Consider the following 23572-nt stretch of genomic DNA (forward strand, 5'->3'; position numbering starts at 1 on the left):
ATTGGTTTTCCTTTTGCGACATTTTTCTTGAGCCATCGGATATTCTCAAACATTGGTGCTCATTTCTTTCTGTTATGACGGTACCACTCCCTTCTTGTTCATCCCTTTAGATTCTAAACCTCCTGGCAAAATAGCTGCCCCCTTCGCGACCTCTTGGTAATGCTCAGATATTTTAAGGACCGGGACAAGACATTGTCCAATAATTGGCACAAAAGGATGTAACAGTCGGTAACATATCTGCAATGCCAGAGAGCTCCAGAAGTTTGGGTACTCATCCTTTAAGAACACATCATTAAGATGAAGCCTCGTCAAGTTCTTGGAGCTGAGGAGCAAAAGCCTTCACAGATCCTTTTCTAGCAATGAGCACCGCATACCAAACATTATCCCAACAGTTGGTTCTTCAAATTTCAAATATTAGAAATAGTTGGTGACTACATACTTGAGCAACGTACGCTAGTCTTGCAAAGCTATACATACATAAACCAAAGAGCAAGAGAGGTGAGCAACCGTTTAAATCAGGTAAAGGTACATCTGAGAACTACAAAACAGTGGCGCAAACATCAAGGCCACAAACTTCATCCACACACCTCCCCGGATAGTTGCCAGCAGTCCCACCATCCTCGAGACTTCAACACTGCAATGGTTCTCTGCAAGAATGAACTAGTACAAACATGAACAAATTCTAGCCCCTTGGTTACAGATGTCGAGTGCAATACAAGAATCGGTGTTACTCTAGGCAGCTGATCAATCAACCACAAAATTGGTGCAGTTATTGCAAATTTGGATGGGTACTCGGCTAATGACCTAAGGAAGGATTCTTGTTAGAAATATTTGTCCAGGACTCTTGTTGAATATTCCGCACTAAACTTAGGTCTGCATAAACATTTGCAGCATACTGCAAATCTGCAACAAAGATGGTACGATTGGTTCATGTATGTTCATGCCAACGTAAACCTAAACTCTGTCCTAACACATATTTTAGTCAGATTTTGGAAACATACTTCATGGGATGAGGAGGAACTTTCTTCATTAACTATATCAGTAGTTCCAGTAGTTTGGTACGTACCAAATATCTCTGATGACATTGAATTGCTTCAGATTGCTTACAGAGACTTCCAAGATTTTCAAAAGTTCCCAATGGCAAATCTTATAACCATCCTTTCTGTATCTAACTTCAACAACACTAAGATATGGCAGATGAACGAATTCTGCAATGGAATTGCATAATTCATTGTCCACAATATTGGGCTTCTCAGATTCCTGAGCAAGCAAAACCCCAGAGATCAAACACACATGATAAATTTAATATAATAACATCTGTCATATCTTGATAAGTGTGGGTGGGTGGATGGGATGTGTGTGTGTTTGCGCCTTTGGCACATTAATATTAAGCTTCTCTAGGAGTCGTGTGTGTTGAAGAAAACAGAGTAGCACTTCCAAGCCAATGTTCAAACGCCAGTTATCAAGTACCAAAGTCCTTAAATTGCCAAACATGGGGCAGCATTGCAAATCCCTTTTGACAGTGAACTGTAGAAAGTGCACGAAGGCAGTTAAAGGTTACTTTGGAGTAGAGTTTGCGATTAGTCAAGTGAACAAGAGTATATGATAAAACAGACATACCATTTGATAGGAAGGATCCAATCTTAAGTATTTAACACTTGACAAACCCCCTAGAAGCACACAGTCGCGGTTGCGGTCATTACCACAACAGTTTGCACATACACCACAACAGTTCCTGCATAGCTTATGATAATCCTCATCGGTACCTTCACCATAATGAACCTCATCAGTACCTTCGCCACAGTGATCCTCGTCAGTATCTATACCACACCGATCCTCATCAAACCATCCAAGCGTGATAACTGCATTCACCAACCGTGGCATGGTTTCAAGCATAGGAGTTTGACCTTCACAATAAGCTAGTACAAGAAAACGAAGGCTTGGGACAGAAATAGTCGTTATGGCACCGAAGTCAAAGTTGCAGTGTGTGATTTTGAGGTCTATGAGTGATTCGGAGAAGATCTTGTCAACATAATGCAAGCATGCATCCTCAGACACACCAACGCCGTACATGATGAGAAATCAAGAAAACTCCCTGTCAACTTCACCTCACTAAGCTCTAGCCTCTTCAGGTGTGCTGAAACAAGAAACTGGTTCCCGAGTTGCGTGTGAACATTGGTGCCAAGCCTGGCTATGAGCACCGGAACTTGCCAGGACAGCACATGCCGGATCCAGACGTCGACTTCGGCACCGTCCACACGCGGAAAACCATCAAATCTGAAGTTGCAGATATGTCAGAGCACAGGGTCGCGGAGCAGAAGCAGGCGGTTCACCATCCTGTTCAGCCTGTCAACAGCCAGCGCAGTCCTATCCCCAGCAACACTCAGCAGGCGTGCAACACTCAACCGAGGCTGGTGGAGACTGTGGCTGCGGCGGAGCCCGTGCTGGGATATTAACCTCGCGACTCTCTCGGTCCTGCCGACAGGCAGGGACGCCCAAGGAAAAGCGACGCTCAGGCGGCGGCTAGAACGCTGGTCCGCGCGGCCTCGGGCGCCGGCAGGTGCGACAGCACGCGGTGGAGGACCTCGTCCGGCAGGCCGCTGATCCGGTCGCCGCCGTCCGCACTCGACGCCTTCTTGCTCTGGCGGCTCGACATTTCGTCGAACAGGCGGCGCGTGTCGAGTGCCGAATGCTGCGGGATGGGAAATAAACGCGATTCTGAGGAACGTGGAATTGGGGAGGGGGAAATCAGGGAGGCCGAGCTTTCTTACCTTCGCCTGAAGCTTCGCAACCCGGACGCGGTCAGTTTCGGGGTCTCCCACGGCCAGTCAAGGACGGAGAGGACCGGCGGTGGGTGGCCAGATGACGCCGGCCAGGCGCAGATCTGAGATAACGGGTGGGCGCCGGCGGGGTGCCCGTGGCCGGAGTTCAAGCTCGGAGTCACTACGGAGGGATGGAAGCTAGGGGGAAGCGATGGAATGGGCGAATCGCCATACCGCGCGAGATCCGGCAGCCGCGCGCGGGCTGGCGGAGGCGGGGAGCTCAGGAGTAGCAGGGGCGGAGGAAGGGGATCCCTGGATCAGGAGTGAAGTGGCAGTGTGTTTGGATGACAGTGGGCCACTGGGCGAGGAATAGGATTTCTGGTGCATAATTTTTTTAGAAGAAAGGACACTCCGGAACTTTTTACCCTCTATATTTTCGAATTTTCCTTACATGGGAGTACCCGTTGAATTAAGCAATGAGCGACTGTCGTTGAACTAGTAATTTTCAGAAAAGTTGTTCTAGACAAGTGTTTGATTTGTTTTCCTCCTTATCAACATGAAGATGGTACATTTCACTACTATTCCCTCGGTTCTACGAAGAGTGCAACCATAGCATTTGAAAAAAAACTCACGAAAAAGTGCAATTCTAGAAATTGGACAACAACAACCGCCTAATTTGCATGTCAAAATTTTCTTCTATCCATGATTGTAAGAAGTTTGGTCAGTTGTATGCTGTCAAAAAAAAATAAAGGAGGGAGTAGTTGACGGTCCGGTATACTTTTTACTAAGCTGTTATGAACATACTACAGACAATTTAACTGAATTAGTATAAATAATTTGAAATCTGTACTTGGGAATTGGGAAGTTCAGTTATTGGTACTTGACCTTATTTAAACAGGGTTAGAAAGCCGTACTACTCCACGCAATGCTCATGAAATTATACCTTTCTTGGGGCCATCAGCCATGCATGCATGCATGAAAACATAGACAATTATTTGAAATAGAAAAACACAAACCACGTGTTCCCTTGATTCTGCAAAGCCAAATTTGTAAAACACCACATACGACTTAGATATTGGGGAACACTGGCATGACCCACACACATACATCAGAGAGACTCAGAGCATGCAATGGCCCTCCTCAGCTTGCAGCAAACTGTTCCCATCACCCAAGCAAGGGCTTGAAGGAGTTAAGCTGACACTTGTCTGGCGGCAGTGAAACAAACACACCCGCTGCACCAAGAATGCTTATATAGAAGGGTTTTTTTGATTCATACCATTGCAATTCTTGAAGTTTAGAGAAACACCATTACAATTCGCCTATTTTGAACCGCGCCACTATAACTTTTGCTTTTCTAAAAAATGTCACGGAATACGTATGAAAATGACTTGGGCCCAGCTGCAGATGTATTCGTATACGTATATTTCATTGAAGCCCCTCTCCACTATCACTGACATGCGGGCCCCACATGTCATGTTCTTCTTCCTCCTCTTCACATCTTCCTCCGCATCAACTCTGGCGGCGCAGCTCGTTCAGCGGGGCGCGCAAGCTCCACCGGAGGGCCACCGCCTCCACATCTCCCGCGCGAATCGCCGCCCCCTGCCTCCCGCGGCACCAGGCTAGCCCCGGCCGACGGGCACAGCAAGCCCCCACAGGCGCGGCCTCTGACGGCGGCGTCCACAACCACGCGGCGAATCACTGCCCAACCCCCCATGTCCCGCGGTCCCAGGCCAGCCCCCCCCCCCGACGGAACAGGACCTCGAGCTCCGGTGATTCGAGGTCCTGTTCGGTCGAATCGATGTCCTGTTCGAACTAATCGAGCTCCGGCAAGTCGAGGTCCGGCGAGTCGAGCACGGACGGTGTTGGAGCTGCGGCGCGTCCTCTCGCAGGCAAAGTTCCGTCGGTCACACCGATGCTGTGCAGCACGTCCCACCCCTGTGCAAGCTAGAGCAGCGCCGGGCACGCTCCGCCGCCGCGGACGAGCGGGAGCCCCTGTGGGCGAGCTCCGCTGGCCGCTCGAAGCCGTGCAGGCGGGAGCCGCAAGCGATGGAAGTAGGCGGGCGGTGGGAGCACAGGGGGTGATTTGATACACGCTAGTTGAGCAGAGGCGATGCGAGTGCCGGTGCGAGCTGACGGCAAGCGATGGAAGTAGTCGTGCACACGCTAGCACGAGGACGGCTACCGCCGCCGTGACGCCGTCGTCTTCGCCGACCAGGAGGCGGGCTTGAGGAAGAAGCCGCTGCTGCCGTGCTTGAGGGAGAAGCCGCCTGGATGCAGGAAGGAAGATGGGAAGAGGAGGAGGTAGAACATGACATGTGGGGCCCACATGTCGGTGACAGGGGAGATGGCTTCAATGAAATATACGTATACGAATACATCTGCAGCTGGGCCCAAGTCGTTTTCATACGTATTCCATGGCATTTTTTAGAAAAGCAAATATTATAGTGGCGCGGTTCAAAATAGACGAATTGTAATGGTGTTTATCCAAACTTCAAGAATTGCAATGGTATGAATAAAAAACCCAAAGAAATTGACTTCAATCCTGCCTCGCCACTAAAAACAACTGTTTCCGATCAAACTGTACTGCTCATCGGAAGAGCACGCATACTAGACACTTATGGTCAAATCTACTGATTGGAAGGCGTAAAAACCAAGAGATCTATACTGGTTCGGTTCACCTAGGACAACGTCCAGCGATGAGAACAACGTTCTTCTTGTTGCATACGGGGACAAGGTCTCGTATGTGCCACAGCTTCTTGCAGGCGTTGCATATATATATATATATATATATATATATATATATAGGAAAGGCTTGCAGTTAGCATGCCAATTGCCAAGCAACTGGCTCTAGTAGGTGTGCCATCGCAGTCCGCTTTCTGCCAGCACCGGTCCAGCCAAGTGTAGCGAAAATGGCATCTCATGTCATATTTCAATATAATGTTTTGGTGATTGATATAGACAACACAACACTTGGACTAATATGATTGTTAAGATGACCATTCTCAGGCTTTTAGGTTCAAGTGATGACAAAGAGAAAATAGGCGTAGCTAGGCCCGAAGGGCCGCCCCTACAGGGATTCCGCTAACCGATTAGTGGACGGGGGGTCGAGGGGGAGCCGCCCCTCACGGGTCTCAGGGTATCGCCCTGAAACCTCTTCGGTCTAAAGGACAAAGATTGAAGAGATCGTGAAGAAATCAAGTCAAAACAAACAAGACAGAGACATTTTGCTATTACCGGTTAAACCGATGATGAGCAAATTGTACTCATCGGTGCAATGGACCCAAAAGCTGAGGCTAGGGTTTTGCATCGGTCGGTTGAACTGACGATGCCTGAAGATAAACGTCGGTGCAGTTGTCCAGAAACTCCGTTTTTTGGGGTTTCTGAGCTTACATACACCTGTTAAACCGATGATGCTTTTGAGAGCATCGGTCAATTGATCAAGTAGCCGTTGGAACAGTAACGGACAGTGGCCAACGGTCGGCTGGGAAAATGCACTCACCGGTTAAACCGGTGATGACGATTTTTCTGACCGTCGGATTAACCGGTGCTAAGGAAATCTGTCAGCTTTTCTTAATGGCTAGTTTTGGAGGGTTGGCTATATATATCCCACCCCACGCCTCATTTGGAGTGTGCTGGAGTTACTGAAGAGATAGAGAAGTCTACTACACTTGAAGAACACCTCCAACCATCATAGAGTTTCATTGTACATCATATAGGCTTAAGCACACTTGTGAGAGTGCTTAGTGCTTGATTAGGCTTAGCTCTTGAGAGAGTAAGCTTGAGAGAAGTCTTGCTGCGGCAAGCAATCGTTGTAATCGTCGTGTGACCCTCCGACTTGGTGTGGAGCGGCAACGACACTTTGTGCGAGGAAGGAGACCCCTCTTGGTGAGAAGCTCCGACAGTGAAGACGGTGCCGTTGGTGACGCTTCGAGAGAGATGGTGGCGGTGGCCTTGACTTCCACTTAGCCTTTGCTTGCCGGAAGCCTTGGTGGCGAACGCAAGACGGTGATCAAGCGAAGAGACACGGCATCACACTTGTTCTTATTGCACAAGTGGCCGTGGACGTAGGGAGGGACTTGTGTCCTAACCGAACCACATTAAATCGTGTGTCTTGGTGTCCTCGCGGGAGTTTGCATATTCTCTCCCTTACCTCTTTACTTACCATATTACGTTTCCGTATTTACTCTATCTTGCGTGTCTTTACTTTTATAGTTAGTTTGATTAGAATTGGTTATAGATTGCAAGTGTTTTGGGGTAAGTAGAGAGTAGCATAGATAAACCTTAATCATAACTAGCATGTGTAAGACGTGTTAGGTTTATCTTATGCAAGTAGATTGAGCCCTAGGTTAGAAAGCTAATTAGCGACCATATTCACCCCCTCCCCTTTAGGGTCGGACACTCCGGTGATCCTTACACCAGGCAAGTAGCTCTCCGCGGCGAAGTTAACTACTGTTGCCCGTTACCCTTTAGCTGTGGCGGCAGCTGTAATCCATGGAAGACTTTGAAAGACTTTCCAGGGTCGTCCATGAATGGACGCATCCTTCATGTTGACGTTGACGTTGACCTGGTGGTCCGTCCTTTTTGTGTTGTGAAGAAAATTATATTAATGATTAATTTTTTTAATTAGTTAATTAGTGAAGGGGCCATCCCAAGGGGCCACACGAAGTTAATTAATAGAAAACGCTCTGCTTCATCAATCCAAGCTTGCCTGACATCACGAGATACACCGTACACGCAGCAAGGAAGCGTTGCCTCCCCACTGATCTCAACCATGGCCGTCTCCTGCATTCACCTTGTCCTTCTCCTCTGTCTGGTCCCAGCAACCGTCGCCTCACCACGTCGTAATCTACGCATATCCCCTACCGACTTGGCCGCGCTCGACGCGGCCGCCGACGCGTCGCGGCCGACCACCTTCTTCGAGGTGGACCGCCCGCTCCGTCCGCCACCGGGCAGCTCGGGCCCGTGCTCCACGCTCCTGCTCTCCGGCTCCTTCGCGTTCACCTTCACCAAGCCGCCAGCCACTGCCGCGTACTCCGCGCCGCCCTGCCTCGCCGCGGCGGGCGGACGCGCCTCGGCGATCTCCCTCGCCGTCCTCGAGTGGCGCGCCACCTGCCAAGGAGTCCAGTACGACAGAATCTTCGGCGTCTGGCTTGGCGGCGCCGAGCTCCTCCGCGGCAGCACCGCCGAGCCGCTGCAGAACGGGGTCGTCTGGTCCCTCTCCAAGGACGTCACCAGGTACGCGTCCCTCCTCGCGGCCTCCGGCAACTCCACCCTCGCCGTCTTCGTCGAGAACCTCGTCAACAGCGGCCTCACCGGCGTGTACTATGCCAACGTGACGCTCCACCTCTACTTCCGCCGCACGCCGACGAGGCCGCCGCCGCCCGCCGTGGCTCCCGCCGACCTCATCGTCCCGATGTCGTGAGGCCTGCCTCTGAACGACGGGCTCTGGTACAAGATACAGAACGCCACCGACGTCGTGTCCACGAGCGTGACGTTGCCATCCAACACCTACCGCGCCGTCGTGGAGGTCTTTGTCTCGTTCCACGGGGACGACGAGTTCTGGTGGACAAACGGGCCCGGCGCCGACTCCAACGGCCCGTTCCGCGAGGTCACCGTCCGTGTTGACGGGGTCCTCGCCGGCGCCGCGTGGCCCTTCCCCGTCATCTTCACCGGCGGCGTCAACCCCCTCCTATGGCGGCCCATCACCGGCATCGGCTCCTTCAACCTCCCGACGTACGACGTCGAGCTGACGCCGTTGCTCGGCAAGATGCTGGACGGCAAGGCGCACGAGTTGGGGTTCGCGGTGACCAACGCCGTGGACGTGTGGTACGTCGACGCCAACCTCCACCTCTGGCTGGACCCTGGGAGCGCCGCAACGGCGGCGGGCCTCGTGAGCTACATGGCGCCGGAGTTAGCGGCGACGGCGACGTCCTCCCGCACGACGGCGAGCCGGCAGATCTCGGCGACCGGATGGGTCAAGTCGTCGTACGGGAACATGACGACGAACGCCACGCAGACGTTCGCCTTCGACAACACCAACACCGGCGGCGATACGGTGAACCAGACGACCGTCGTGCACGCCGGCGTCGCCGCCACCGGCCGCGCCGGCGTCCTGTACTACTCGGCGCAGACGCACCACAGCTTCCCGCTCTTCTTGGACTCGGGAGCGGACCAGGTGACCGTCACGCACGGGCTGGAGGAGACGACGGTAGCCGGCGGCCTCTGGTCGTCGGGGCCCAGGCACCAGTCCCTGCGCAACACGCAGCGGAGCAGCGTGGTTGGGGGTGGGGGGGGGGGCGTCGTGGGGCATCCGGCAGACGTACAGGTACGAGGCCACCGACGGGTGCTACTGGAGGAACGTGACCAGCAGCGGTTACAGCGTCGTGTCGGATCAGTCCAGTGAGGCGTGCAGTGCGTGAAGGGGCCATTGCGTTGATCTACATACAGGATCAAGCAATGAATAAGTGCAGGCTAGGGTGTGGTAAAGCCAAGCCTGGGCAGTTTCTATATTGCCAGTTTATGGCAGTCTACATCAGACATAAGTCTATGTACTTGAGACAAAGCAAGCAAGCCGTACCGATCGAGAAAGCCATGCTTATCCCCGCCAAGAAACAAAAAAACAAAGGAAAGAAAACACGAGTGGAAGATAACGAAAAATAAAAATGTTATCAAGTAGGAATCACACTTTACCAATGTCTATAGATTATAAAGTAACATATCATTATTATATGACATAAGTTCCAAACAATGCATGCTAAAAATTAAAACTTAATTTGATACGCTAATTGTTTTCATGTGCCGTAGATTGGGATAGAAATTGGTTTGAATATGCATGAGAAAATTTGTTTTTATACCTGTCAAATTAAGAAAATAGGGGTAAAATCACCAAATTCAAATAATTGAGGGGGCAAATTCGTAAGGGCAAATTGGTCTTTTCAAAGTAGTTTTAGCACCATTAACTGGCTTTCACGGAATAGGGGGAAATGCTTCCTTCGTTTTAAAAAATTAGGGGTAAATTCACAAAGTTGAAAAAATAGGGGCAAAATCACCATTTCACTTCAAAACAGGGGCAAGAACGCCAAAGCCCCAATATCTTACTCCCGCCGTGAAAAGTGCAATCCTGCGTGAGTTTGAAAAAATCCCACAAAAAAATACAATTCTAGAAATTGGATCCCAACTACCTACCTAATTTAGTTGTCAAACTTGAATTGTATGCTAAAACTAACCGCATGTGACAAACAAACCAGGGCATGAGTCTTTTTATGCCGTCACTCTAATCTATCTTGGAAAAAAGATCTAAAATTGTACTCTTCGTATGATGGAGGTAGTACTCCATAGAGATGCTTAAAATGGTGGAACAAACTTCCACAAATACACTTGTCCAGGGTGGAGATTTTAGTCTGATAAACATGTTCGATAAATTTAAATATGAAACAAAAACATGACCATTAGGCACGTGACTTTTCTATCTACAGCGTACCACAACAATCTCTATTTGTAACAAGAATGCATGACCTTTCTTGAACTTTCGAAAAATGATAGAATTGACTTTTCCACAGCCACTATTTGGACTTCTCCTTTTAAGCTAAACACCTCTTTCTTATTCACGCCTACAGATATGTTGGAAGCATGCTCGTCTACCGATGAAAAAAATGACTTGAGTCTTCTAGGAATTCCTAGGCCTGGGGAAAGAAGTAGAAGAGTTTTTGACATGAATATGCTTTTTCACTGAAAATATCCCTTAGCGCGAACAAAGGACAGCAAGCTAAGTGACACATGAGAACGTTCAGAGCACCATTGTTTTTCTAACAGACTAGATTTTTATCTTTCAAAATTAGCAATCATCTTCAAGGTTTTCGTTTACATCTAAGGCAGCTCAATGGACATCTGGCAACGAGAATAGAGATGACAGGAATGATTATTTCACAACTGTATTATTGTGGACATAAAAGGGGTCAAATAAAATGATTGGACATGTGGTAAATCAGGCTTCAGACTGTTACGAATTAATACTGAACTACATGGCATATGGTGAGCAGAACTAGCATTACATGAGCCATGCACAGGTTCAACAAAGATAGGATTTGAAAACAGAGCTACAGTGTAAGGATACCAAGCCATCGGGCTATAGACACGGCAGTAACAAAGGCTTCACTTCTGGTTGGAAACGAACCAGCAGAGAAAGCCCGCAGCGAAGTGTAGTTCTGGACCAGTGCAAACTTCCAACACAGCATGTTTTCTTCCCTTTTCATAATCTTGCTACCACAGGTCATGTTACCAGCTCAACAACAATGAATCAAGATATGCTCACGGCACGTTAGTAGCTTCAGATTGTCGAACAAAGTCACGAGCTCAGTACAAAGGAAATAAGGTGACATACTGACATGTTGCGCAAGGCCCAACTAGATAAAGAAAGTCTTGAACAATTTATATTACAAATTTTACACGTTCCTAAGATCAGAAGTCTAATACTGACCCAAGACACCCTATGACCCAATAAACAAAAGATGGTAACCTCATCTATACTATAAAGGATGAAAAAATTGAGATCATTTCTCACCAACACTAATCCACTCATCCCTCTCACAAAACACCTCTTTAAGTCCCACATGGAAGGGCTAGGTGCTTGACAGGATTTGATGGAAGACAAAAACATCATTAAGGAAAATGTTTCTGCCATTTCTGCCTTTTTTTTCACTGGATTTTTTTCCGTACCCGCCTCTGTACGGCCGCGACGCATGGCCCTTGGGGTGCCAGCTCGGGGGGCCCGCCGCGCCGCTGCGACCCGACGTCGTGGCCGTGAAGGAGGGAACGGGACGCCGCCCACGGCGGATGCCTTGGAGACGACGAGGGCGGGCACGATGGCGGCTCGATGCTGATGGAGTATCTGGATCGGCTACATCTATCTACCTCCTGTAAGATGGCTCCCTCCGTCCGCCCTTCTCGCAGATTCCTAGCCCCCCTACCTTCGAACCCATTGCCCTCCCCGCCGCGCAGAGCGTTGGCCAGCCCACCGTCCTATCGCACGGCGGCGCGTCGTCCCATCAAAGCTGCCATCCCATCGTGCGGATCCGCCGCCGTCTCGCCGTTGAAGATCACGGAGAACCACGCCACCGGCCCGCCGGTAACCGACGTCCACCGCGCTGCCACCGTCTCACCATTACAAATAATCAAGGAGAACCCCGCCAGGAATCGACATCTGCTGCTGCAACGATCATCTTGCAAATCCTCTCGCAGACGCCCAAGGCCACTACGAGGTATGGTTATGGTTGTCCCCAAATCCTCTACCTCGCCATCGATGCAACGATCATCTCGCAAATCCTCTCGCAGACGCCCAAGGCCACTACGAGGTATGGTTATGGTTATCCCCAAATCCTCTACCTCGCCATCGAGGCCTGGGTCCCGGGGCACGTGTGGGGTATGCGATGGAAGTGGAACAGGGTCGTCCCTTTTCTTGCCTTGCGGCCTTGCTTTGAAGGTGTCGTCCCTTGGCGGCGATGATCCAAGGCACCCAGGCAGCGAGTCGGGCAGACAGCGGGCGCGCATGCTGTCATGCCAATTTGTCCATGACCACTAGTCATTAGTGAAGCATAGCCACTAGGACTTAGGCATCACCGCATCAGAGATTACTCTGTCAACATCATGTGCGTCCAAAGCCATAACACAGCACCCCAATTACAAGCCAAATTCAGTTTTGGTTAATATTTTTCTCCACAAAATAATTTAGTTTATGTATACAAGTGCATCCATGAATTATTTGTAATAAACATTGGCCTTTGTTTGTATAGTATAACCTGCAGATGGCCCTGTCCCTTTAAGCTATTCTCAACAAGACAACTTGCAGCCTCAGTCAACAGGTATGATCAAGTTTTTCAGTGTCCTCTAAATTTCAAGAAGGGCAGAGCTTATTATTCACAATTTATATGGCGGCAACTCCATGCAGTTCTGGATATAGCCATCGAAACAAATGAAGACAATCAATGACTCCAAAGGGAATCAAACAATACTGACAATGTCATGCAGCAATTTTCAGGTACCTTTGTCATTGAAGCATGTGTGCGTGCTCCCTGCCCGAACTTGCTTGCTTATCTTCTACGATCTAATCAAGTTAAGCAGTGGTTATTTTTTAAGTAATATTTTTGTGAATGCATTGCAACCGTGGCAGAATACTGTGAGAACCATAATTTGCACATGGCCGAACCTTGTTTTGATTTCTCTATTCGTCTATTCATTAGCAGAAAATATTGTGTTTACTGTTACTCTGTCTTTGCTTTTTTGTCAATCAAATTTTAGCCCATAATTTCTCATGGCATCTCAAGAGGATACTATTGTTTTAGCATTTATCTCTTGCTATCAACCACTGTATATGTTAGAAACATTGACTTGTGAAGCTCAGCACAAATCTTAATTTTTCATTAAATGGCGATCAACAATATCTAAATGTATAAGATGGACTCTGATATTTTGAGTATTTTGTAATAGTTAGCGTCATGCTACCCAAAAAAAAGGAGAAGGGTAATCAGTTTTATTTTTTTAGCATGAAGGATTAAAGCTCTGCCTTTCTGTCTTCTGTAGGAAACAGATGGAATGACTGCCTCCCTTCATGAGACTCTAGGAAATGCTAATCCTCACTATACAAGGATGGCAAGGGAGAAGATTGCAGCTAGAGAGGCTGCCAGAAAGGCGACAGAAGCTCGCAAAGCAGCTACGGTTGAAGCTTCATGGTGTAGAATTCTTCGAGCAGCGAGGTGAGATTACTCCACATGCTCTTTTAATCTCTTATGCTGGATCTTATGCATTCATTCTTTTATTATGTTGTGTGTTCGTGATTCAATTCTCTTATTTTATTTTGCTACAGGATCCATAATAAAAATGCTGAAGAAGATAGGAAAAAGGCCATGCTTCGAGCAACCGAAGCATTTGAGGAAGATAGAGCAATGGGCGTGATGATGTATGGCAGCCCAGATTGTCCACATCAGCAGTATGAGGTGGAATCATCATCACATACGGGAGGACGATCAACCCATAAAGTTACTGCGTCCTTTCAGACTGCTTTTCAGGTTGATATGTAGGTTTCTGCTGCAGTTAAAAAGGCATTTGTTCGACTCGCGAACTCTCCAGATTCAGGAAAGAGAGAAGAGTTTAAGGAGCTGTTATGGAAAATAAGCCAAAATCCTGATTTGACAGGCTGATTCGAATTATGACGACAAACAGCGGCTTGGTGACTGTAGCAATGAAGGTACAAGTAGCTTGAAACTCAATAAAGAAGACATCAACGGCAGCAGTGCTGCTTCTGATTTCAATACCACAACTGTTCAAGAATCCATAGATGTAGTTAGCAGTATGCTTGAAAGGCTAAAAGCTCTTCATGAAGACGAGCTTGCTTCCCTGGCAGTCATTGTAGCCACATCTGGGCTTAACACTGCACTTCAATGTGAAAGGGGCAAATATCATGAAATAGATCCTGTGAACAACATTAGTGCTGGGTCACTCAGATCACAATCAAGGAGGTATTCTACTGCAGTGAGCTTGGTTGATGTCCAAGGACCAAAGGAAGAAGTCACTTCTGAGCTACCAAGTCTGGACAAGTTTAAAGTGAAGCATCTTTCAAAACTCGAAAGAGAAGTTCAGGAAGCAAGAGAAGCAAGCAGAAAAGCCACTTCGATAAAATATGTGGCACATGATACCCCCAGCCAATTTTCCAGCAGCAATGCAAAGGCAGCAGAATCTGCATCAGATTTGGGCAGCATTCTTGTGAAGCGTGTATCTAAGCTTGAGAAGGGGGTCCTGGAAGCAGAGAAGAATAATCAAAACATTCATTTGAAAGGAAGCTACAGTGATGTCAAAGCCAGTGATGTGCAGTCCAGAAACAGAGAACCAAAGTTCAACAGGACACAGTTAGAAGCTGAAAATAAGAGTGATTCAAAGAGAAGCTGTGATTCCAAGAGATCAGGTGAAGACAGCAATCACATCCAAGACTTTCCTGATTTTGTGCAAGAAGTAAAAGAGAACAGAAGTGTATATTCACATCAGCTACCGCCCTCTGGTGCAATGGGCAGACAGGGTGGTAAAAGATTAACTCGAATCGAAGCTGCTAAGCTGGAAGCACTTAAATCCTTCTGTACTGTAGATGGCAACACATTAGATGTTGACCCGGATAAGATCTTCATTAAGCCAATCCATAGATTGGAGAAGGAAAAGAGGGAAGCACGCAAAGGACAAACCAATGTGCCCAAACATCCTGAGAAGCATGGTCAAAGCACAACTGTGACAGAGGGCTTAGATGATATCTTGGTGAAGCATGTATCTAGGCTTGAAAGGGAAAAGATTGATTATGAAAAGAGGAATCCATTGGGTGAAGGATGGACCAACGTGCCACATGATCAGCGAAAGAATTTATACTATAAAGGATGAAACATTCTAATACATTGTTCACCAAAATTAACCCACTCATACTGCTCACAAAACACATCTTAATGGCCCACATGTAAGGGCCAGGTGGTTGACAGAATTTGGGTGGACAAAAAAACTGTTAAAAGGAGAGTGATTGTGCCCAAAGTAAAAAGATTTTGTCACTGTGCCTATGTTTACCCGCCCGCCCAGTGATAGAAGGAGAGTGATACTATGAAGATGCAACATTCCAAACTACCTAGAAAAGTTTGTATCCAATTAAAGCTAAAGCCATAACAGAGCTCATATCAAATATGGAGTCCGCCTGACACAAGAACTCTTGCACTTAGTTGAACTCTTGCACCATGGTGTACATTATGTTCTTATAGAGTTGATATAGAAATTGGTTTCAAACACGTGCCTGGGCACGTGCATAACCACTAGTTGCACTGAAATTAGCATTGCATTTCGTAACAGCGAGACACCGTAGATCCACCAACAGCCCAAATCTTCGCTTCTAATTAAAAACCGAAACCTGTATAAAAAAAGTAAATGCACAATAAGTCTAGAGTAAGATGCAATCTGTATATAAGTAAATTTTTCAGTTATTTTAGAGATGATTTAAAATACTAGAAGAGACTTCCATGAATATGAAATTCACTTTATTGACATTAAACTTAATCGGATTAACATGTTGAAGTAACTTGACAATGAACCAAAAATATTCATTTGTCTGGTGCCTAGTTTTGTAGCCATGAAACACTCAAGTGTTTCCATTATTTATGATGAAAAGGATGCAAACCACACATGTATTCTGAACTCTGGGCTATCAAAAGATCATTTTGAGGGTATGCATAAATAACATAAAAAGGGAGAAAAAAACACAACAGGTCGTGGGTTAAGAGATGTGAACTAGAATAATAGTAGAAGTGAATAAGGAATATGAAACATTTGTCATACATAAATTATATACAGATTCACCAGAAACAAAGATAAGGTTGGCAAATGAAGCAACGGTGTAAATATGTGGTAGGAACTAGAGTTCCCGCGATGCTAGGCGTGTGCAGAGAGAGAGAGAGAGAGAGAGAGAGAGAGAGAGAGAGAGAGAGAGAGAGAGAGGTGGCTAGGGCTTCCAGAGAAGCCGGCAACAAATTATTGTTGCAGCTTAATTCTTCAATGACCAAATGTTTACAATATATATGTCTCTTGGGTTTTCCTCTAGTCATGAAAGGCTAATAATCTATGGGCCCTGGGCCTCTACTGGCCGTGGTCCACTAGCCACTTGACCGGCGCCTCTTGTAGGTGATTCCGGTCATAACATCTCTCCCTCCCTCGACGAACAGCTCGTCCTCGAGCTGGAAGGCTGGGTAGAGGTCCTGAAACTCCTGGAGCTGCTCCCACGTAGTGTCCTCTGTTGGAAGGCCGTGTCACTGGACGAGGTTTTACCAAACACCCCGGCAAAGTGGTGGAGATGCGGGGAACCTGACATAGCTGATTGGTAGGAACTAGGGTTCCTGCAATGCTAGGCGTGTGCAGCGAGGAAGAAGAACTAGAGAGAGAGAGAGAGAGAGAGAGAGAGAGAGAGAGAGAGAGAGAGAGAGAGAGAGAGAGAGACGTGCGGCGGCTACGGCTTCCAGAGAAGCCAGCAACAAATTATTGTTGCAGCTTAATTCCTCAATGACCAAATGTTTACAATATATATAAGTCTCTAGGGTTTTCCTCTAATCATGAAAGGCTAATAATCTATGGGCCCTGGGCCCCGACTGGCCATGGCCCACTAGCCACTTGACCGGTGCCTCTTGTAGGTGATGCCGATCATAACAATATGCCATGCTGATGTTTGTAATACATATATGCAGCATATAGGACATAACTGAAGGTGGTATGTGCATGCATAATCAACAAAATGCATGGAGAAGCTATAATTCGTTGCTCACAGAATGTATGCAGTTAGGTTGTTTGTAAACACCAGGTTAGCTGATTCAGTGAATAGGGGCATTTAACTGGATTATGTCAAATGAGCCTTCAACAAAAGGGAGGTAGGAAGACAAGAGATCAACATATCACGTTACTTCTTAGAATGATTAAATGGAGATATCGGAGGTATTGTTCAGAAATAATCAGCAAACTAGCATATAGTCAGAACAACTAAATTCAGTCATTATTTTCATCTCGAACTAATCCACATAGAAAAATCAGAACTAATTGAATTTAACAAATTGACTCATGACCTGTGCAATCCAATTCAATTCAAATAAATCCATCCGCAGCATTGTGCATCCAACAATATATCCATAATTAGGTAAGGTCTAAGCACTCATAATTTTATCTTCCAAATTACACTCTTTACTTTATTTTTCACAAATGCATTTTTAAACAATGTCAGAAATATAAAAGCACAAGGAGAGATGTAAGTTATCTTACGTATGCTAAATTTGCAGAGGAACTGCAGAACTTTGAGAACTCTTTCATCAATCACTTCACACTTGACTTTAACTATCTTAAGATGTTCAGATATTCCAACTGACCGCTCCATCGAACTGAAGCTTCCATTCATTTCCACTTTATGTTCAGGTCCCTGTAGTGAACAAGTGCAAAAAGAATTTTGTAGGATCAAGAAGTGTAATAATTCTAAAGTGCAGAAGTTGCCAATTTATGAAGTGTGTACCTTAGAAAAGAGTTGAAGAGTGAGCTTCTCTAAATTTGGTGAGTGCTCAAGAATGCACTCTAATGCATGGATGTCAGGTACACACCAATATTCATTGAGCAACAACTTCATTAGCTTCTTAAACGTAGGACACCATCTCAAATCGCTTTTGAAAATAAACTAGATAAGTTGAAACAAAAGAGATGAGATAATCCTCACAGGATGATATTGATTAATGTCCAGCAACTATGTAAATAATAAAGTGGAAATAAGGTAAACAATGCAGTAGAAATAAAAGCGATAACTTATAATTGAAGTAATAAAAGCGATAACTTATAATTGAAGTTATCACGTAAATGAGGTAGGGTGTAAGTATACCATGTCAAGGTCAGAAATAAATACCAAACTCTTAGCTTCCAATAAACCTTTTAAAATCATACAATTGTCAGCTCCATCACCAATGTTATCAGGACTGTCACAATACTCACAATCACAATGTTGATGTGGATCCAATAGTTTATCGCAGCGGTCGTCACATCGCCGGGATATTTGAACAAATGCCTCTGCTAATCCTAGCATGTTCTCAAGGATGGGTGTCTTGCCACTAGGGTCATCTAGATGCAATGAAACAAGATTTGGGGCACAAATTCGAATGCGGGAATCCTGATCAATTGCGCAAGTGGTGATGCTCAGACATTTTAGATACTCCGATGAGATTTTCTGGGCTGATGAGACATCACAGAACACAAACTCTAGATGTTCTAGTGCAGGACAGCTCGAAAAGTTGAGGAAACTAGCATGACACCGTACACCCATGAAGCTGTAGCCTGGTCAGCTCTATTACGCGGATACTCCTAGGGGGTGGCGTATCCGTATCCGACACGTTTCGGATATGGATACGCCCCGGATACATTTCCAGCCGTATCCACAAAATGCAGATACATTTTGTGTTGGATACGTGTATCCGATACGTTTGGGCTAGATGGGATACGGCCCAAAGTAGCACCCAGCCCAATTAGAGCCCATCCCAGACCAGATTTAGAGACCGTGACCTAACAGAGTAACAGCAACCGCCGCAATCTTCGACTGCTCGTGCTCCCGTTCCTTGTCACCCTTGGATCCGGTGGCCGCCGGCCGCCGGCGAGGCTCTCTGCTCTCCCGCCACCACCCGCCCTGCTCTCTGCTTGCCTCTCCCGCCGCCGCCCGCCCTGCTCTCCCGCCGCCGCCCACCTCGCTCTCTGCTCGCCCGCCCGCCCTGCTCTCCCGCCGCCGCCCGCCCTATTCTCTGCTCGCCCGCCCGGCCGCCCGCCCACTCTGCTCTCTGCTCGCTCGCCCGCCCGCCGTCCGCCCGCCCACCCGCAGCAGGGGAGCATCACAGTAGCAGCAGCAGAGTGCCGACAGGGGAGCAGCAGCAGCCAGCAGGAGCATCAGCACTCAGCAGGTATAAATTGAAGCCCCCTCTCTGCTCTCTTCTCTGAATTGAAGCCCCCTCTTATCATTTCTTTTGCTGTTTTGGTAGTAAGAGATGTCACAGAATGATGAACGTGCTCCAATAGAACTAGATGAGCAGCAACTGAAGAAGAATCCCTTGTGGAATCACGTTGTGCTTGTAGAGAAGGCTAGTTCTGGAGGTAATGCTGTATGGAAATGCAAGTATTGCATGGCTGAGTATAGAGGAAGTTACTCAAGAGTAAAATCTCACTTGCTCCGGATTACTGGAGGTGGAATCAAGATATGTCCTAGAGTTACAAAGTCAATCCTAGGCCAACTGAAGAATGAAGTTGCAAAGGCTGCAGATGACAATGATAAATCAAAGCCTAAAGATGTGCCATTGCCAGTACCAACGACAACTGCTGGTTTCAGCATGAAGAAGCGACAAAGAAGAGGTTCAGCACTTGAGAAAGCTTTTGACATGGAGTCTCGCAATCAACTGGATGCAATGATTGCCAGACTGTTCTACTCTGGAGGTTTGCAACCTTGTATTAATTAAGTATTGAAATTGATAGTTATGAGTTAAAGAATTGGGTCCTTAACTAATTTATCTTTGGTTGTTTGTCTTGTGTTGTTGTGCAGCCTTATCTTTCAATATTGCAAGAAATCCCTACTACAGAGAGTCGTACAAGTTTGCAGCAAGCCACAGTCTGGATGGTTATTGTCCTCCTTCTTATGACAAGCTGAGAACAACTTTGCTTCAGCAAGAAAGGGCACATGTTGAGACCTTGCTGGATAGAACAAAGAGTGTTTGGTCTGAAAAGGGAGTCACCATATGTTCTGATGGGTGGACTGATGTGCAGAGACGGCCACTCATTAACTTTATTGCTGTTTGTGAGACCTCACCAATGTTCTTGCGAGCCATCAATGCTTCAGGAGAAGAAAAGACAAAAGATTATATTGCTGAGAAGCTGGTGGCTGTAGTAGAAGAAATTGGGCCAAAAAATGTGGTCCAAATCATCACAGATAATGCTGCAAACTGCAAAGGTGCGGGCCTTATTATTCAGCAAAAGTATGACAATATTTTCTGGACTCCTTTTGTTGTTCACACTCTCAATCTTGCACTGAAAAACATTTGCGCTGCAAAACTGCCAAGAACTGAAGAAGAAGAAGAGATAGTGTATGATGAGTTGCATTGGATAACTTTAATAGCTGGGGATGCTAGTATGATCAAGAATTATATCATGAACCATGGCATGAGGCTTTCTATGTTCAATGAGTTTAGCAAGCTGAAGTTACTTGCTGTTGCAGAAACACGATTTGCCTCAATTATTGTTATGCTCAAGCGATTGTTAATGGTCAAGAGGGCTCTCCAGAGCATGGTGATCAGTGACGCATGGGAGACCTATAGAGAAGACAATTCAGGGCTGGCACGACATGTAAGACAGAAAATTCTTTGCGAGCGGTGGTGGGAGAATATAGCTTACATTGTTGATTTCACTAATCCCATTTATGAAATGCTACGTGTGGCTGACACTGACAAGCCTTGTCTTCATCTTATCTATGAGATGTGGGACACAATGATAGAGAATGTAAAGAAAGTGATATATACCAAAGAAAAGAAGCAATATGATGAGCAGTCCACCTTCTTCTCAATTGTTTTGGACATATTGGTTGACCGCTGGACAAAAAGCAACACTCCACTTCATTGTCTTGCACATTCTCTTAATCCAAAGTAAACACTCCATTAGTCTATTCTACCAAGTCAGATTAGTAGACCACTCGTTTGTTTTTGTTTGTCTATGCTGATCATATTTTTTTCTGTAGGTACTATCATGAGAAGTGGATCAATGAGCGTGCTGGATGTAACCCCCCACACAAGGACCTTGAGATTTCACAAATGAGAATGAAGTGTTTCAGGAAATTCTTCCCTATTACTGCAGAGCTCAATCAAGTGAAAGATGAGTATTCAAGATTTGCTACTTGCTCTGAAGAACTCAATGACTTTGACTCCATTTATGATCGATGGATACTTGATCCAATAAAATGGTGGGCAAATCATGGACAACCTATTCCCATGTTGCAAAAATTAGCTCTTAAATTACTCAACCAGCCAGCCTCGTCTTCCTGTTGTGAAAGAAATTGGAGCACATATAGCTTCATCCACAGCATGAAAAGGAACAAGTTAACTCCTGAACGTGCTGAAGATTTAGTCTTTATACACAACAATTTAAGGCTGTTGTCAAGAAAGGCAAAAGAGTACAAGTCAGGGCTGGCAAAGATGTGGGATGTTGGAGGAGATGGCTTTGAATCTCTATCTGGTATTGGCATTCTAGAAGTTGCTGATCTGTCGCTTGATGAACCCCTGATGGAGAGTATGTCTTTTGAAGATGGGGACGAGAGCATGAGCGATGATATGGAGAATCTTGTGATGGAAGAAGACTTGGGGTCTTGCTGCTCTATTGCCTTACTTTCCTATCTTTTCATCAATTAGTGGCTTAATATCTTTCTTTCCAGTTTCCAGTATGATGTATCTGGCTATCTTTGAACTCTATTAAGTTAGTTATTCTCTAATTGTGGCCTACTGGCCTTAAGCCACTGCCACTATGTTGCTGAATATCTATGTGATATTTATATATAATTATTATTTATTAATTATCCCAGCCGTATCCCTGTATTGGTGTTTTTTTGGGAAAGTGTGTATCCGCGTATCCGATACGTATCGTATCGGATACCCGTACCGGTATCCGTGTAACATAGCTGGTCAGGTACTTTGAGACCAGAGGCAGGTCATCTAGCTCAAGCCGGGGATTTATAAAGCTATGACCATGGAGGCCGAGCGTGAGCACCCGAACTTTACACATTACAGCATGCCGCAGCCAGAGATTCATGCGGGGCACATCATCAGGGCCGGAGAAGTCACCAAACCTGAGCTCAAATTTAGCGAGCGGCAAACCACCACGAAGGAGGTGGAGATAGTCCACAAACTTGCGGAGTGCATTGACAGACTTGCGCTCACACTTGTTGAGGTACCCAATGTGCAGGGCAGGGGCGGACTTCCAGAGATGGCGCCAGCGTCGGGCCAGGATGCACGTCCGCACGGCCTCCTCTGCCGGCAGGAGTGAGAGCATGTGGCTCAGTAGCGCGTCTGGCAGAGCGCTGATGCGGTCTCCATCCACCCCTGGACGTGCGCCTTTGCCCACTTTTCCCCTCTTGCCCAGGGGCATTCCGTCGAACACCCTAGCTGCGGGACAAGAAAATGTGAGGAGGAACAAATGCAGGTGGTGCTGGGTGCACCAGTAACGGAAAGAAGAAGAAGAATATGATGGAAGCCTAGTCGGGTGGCCAAACCTCACCTCGCCGGCGGCAGCTGCCGCGGTGGTTCTGCGGCGAGGACGCAAGAACGCAGGCGCGCTAGCCCGAGCAGCCAAATCTCGCCAATGAGCAACCCCAAACCTTGGGCGTCGAATTGGAGCGAAGCAATAGGCCCGGATGTGGAAGAACCACTGCAGCGAGGATTGGAGCGGAGGAGCAGGGCAGAGGCGGCGGGGGTGGGGAAAGGATGAAACGAAGGGGACGAACAGCGCAGGGGCTGGGTGGAACAGAACAGAAATTGGGGGCGACACCGTTTTGCGGGCCCCACGTTCCAAGTTCAACAGACCCACTAGTCATTGACGCATCCAACTCCAGGCCTTCAGGGGAGCTTAGCATGTTGATTTTTAAAAAAAAATGAAAATAATGTGACATGTCTGTCGCTTCACGTTGTAACATAATATGCACATGACCCATGGAGTCAATTTCACCATATGCCAAATTTACTTTTCTGTGTGTTTCTCTAGTTATTTTAGTTTCTGTATAACACACTATTTTTTGTGAACTCTGTATAACACACTAACACCTTATTACCTGAACTTGCTCTCTTAGGCCATCTCCAAAAGGCTTTTTATATATTTAGAATAGAGATTTTGGTTAAAAAGTAACCTCCAACAGCCTCTTCAATTGGATATCTAAATATAGACCTTCTCTACTCCGGATTTTTCGCTAGCCAAAGATGAAGAGCGAGAATAGCTCTCTTGACTATGCACAAGATATAGAAAAGCCGTTGAAAAGTACAAAGATATAGGAAATGATTTTTTACTCAAATGACTCTCTAAATAATAATTTAGAAAGTACATATTAGAAAGGCTCTTAGTGATGCTCTTAGATGCTTTTTGTTCTTTTTTCTCCCACATGATCAATCAGTTAGTTGACCTCTCCTTTTTTTTTCTCATTAGCAAATGTTTACTGGAGGTGTGTTTAGTCCTTAATGAATTTGTCTCGCAGTTTACATGTAGAATCTGTA

General features: G+C 46.5%; 3 protein-coding genes and 2 pseudogenes across 3 annotated transcripts; 3 read left to right on the forward strand and 2 right to left on the reverse strand.

Annotated features, from left to right (window-relative positions):
• Positions 1-909: 909 nt before the first annotated feature.
• Positions 910-3113, reverse strand: LOC120643903. The gene is made up of 4 exons (XM_039920418.1): positions 2772-3113; positions 1621-2692; positions 1372-1527; positions 910-1260 (listed from the first exon to the last, which is right to left on the reverse strand). The coding sequence occupies exons 2-4, from the start codon at positions 2071-2073 to the stop codon at positions 1039-1041; spliced, it is 831 nt and encodes a 276-aa protein (XP_039776352.1). The 5' UTR covers positions 2074-2692; positions 2772-3113; the 3' UTR covers positions 910-1038.
• A 4338-nt stretch (positions 3114-7451) lies between these two features.
• Positions 7452-9354, forward strand: LOC120643904 (annotated as a pseudogene).
• A 2158-nt stretch (positions 9355-11512) lies between these two features.
• LOC120643905 lies at positions 11513-15188 on the forward strand (annotated as a pseudogene).
• Positions 15189-15387: 199 nt separating this feature from the next.
• On the reverse strand, positions 15388-22893 carry LOC120645429 (F-box/LRR-repeat protein At3g59190-like). The gene is made up of 6 exons (XM_039922213.1): positions 22587-22893; positions 21883-22474; positions 18178-18619; positions 17821-17979; positions 17577-17730; positions 15388-15687 (listed from the first exon to the last, which is right to left on the reverse strand). The coding sequence occupies exons 2-6, from the start codon at positions 22455-22457 to the stop codon at positions 15674-15676; spliced, it is 1344 nt and encodes a 447-aa protein (XP_039778147.1). The 5' UTR covers positions 22458-22474; positions 22587-22893; the 3' UTR covers positions 15388-15673.
• LOC120643908 lies at positions 20723-21885 on the forward strand. Its single transcript, XM_039920423.1, has 2 exons — positions 20723-20965; positions 21058-21885. The coding sequence occupies exons 1-2, from the start codon at positions 20748-20750 to the stop codon at positions 21722-21724; spliced, it is 885 nt and encodes a 294-aa protein (XP_039776357.1). The 5' UTR covers positions 20723-20747; the 3' UTR covers positions 21725-21885.
• Positions 22894-23572: the final 679 nt, after the last annotated feature.

This window comes from Panicum virgatum, chromosome 8K (assembly GCF_016808335.1).
Source record: "Panicum virgatum strain AP13 chromosome 8K, P.virgatum_v5, whole genome shotgun sequence".
In the NCBI taxonomy this organism is placed as follows: domain Eukaryota; kingdom Viridiplantae; phylum Streptophyta; class Magnoliopsida; order Poales; family Poaceae; genus Panicum; species Panicum virgatum.

Bases quoted from the DNA above. Each gene is read 5' to 3' on its own strand.
- LOC120643903 (XM_039920418.1), bottom strand. From the start codon at position 2,073: ATGTACGGCGTTGGTGTGTCTGAGGATGCATGCTTGCATTATGTTGAC. The intron at 1,528-1,620 runs GTATGTCTGTTT...CACTTTCTACAG, and splicing joins TGGATCCTTCCTATCAAATG to TTCACTGTCAAAAGGGATTT. The intron at 1,261-1,371 runs GCGCAAACACAC...TTGCTTGCTCAG, and splicing joins TTAATATTAATGTGCCAAAG to GAATCTGAGAAGCCCAATAT.
- LOC120643908 (XM_039920423.1), top strand. From the start codon at position 20,748: ATGCTACGTGTGGCTGACACTGACAAGCCTTGTCTTCATCTTATCTAT. The intron at 20,966-21,057 runs GTAAACACTCCA...TTTTTTCTGTAG, and splicing joins GCACATTCTCTTAATCCAAA to GTACTATCATGAGAAGTGGA.
- LOC120645429 (XM_039922213.1), bottom strand. From the start codon at position 22,457: ATGCCCCTGGGCAAGAGGGGAAAAGTGGGCAAAGGCGCACGTCCAGGG. The intron at 18,620-21,882 runs ATAAATAATAAT...ACCAGGCTACAG, and splicing joins GGATACGGCTGGGATAATTA to CTTCATGGGTGTACGGTGTC. The intron at 17,980-18,177 runs GTATACTTACAC...CAACTTATCTAG, and splicing joins TTATTTCTGACCTTGACATG to TTTATTTTCAAAAGCGATTT.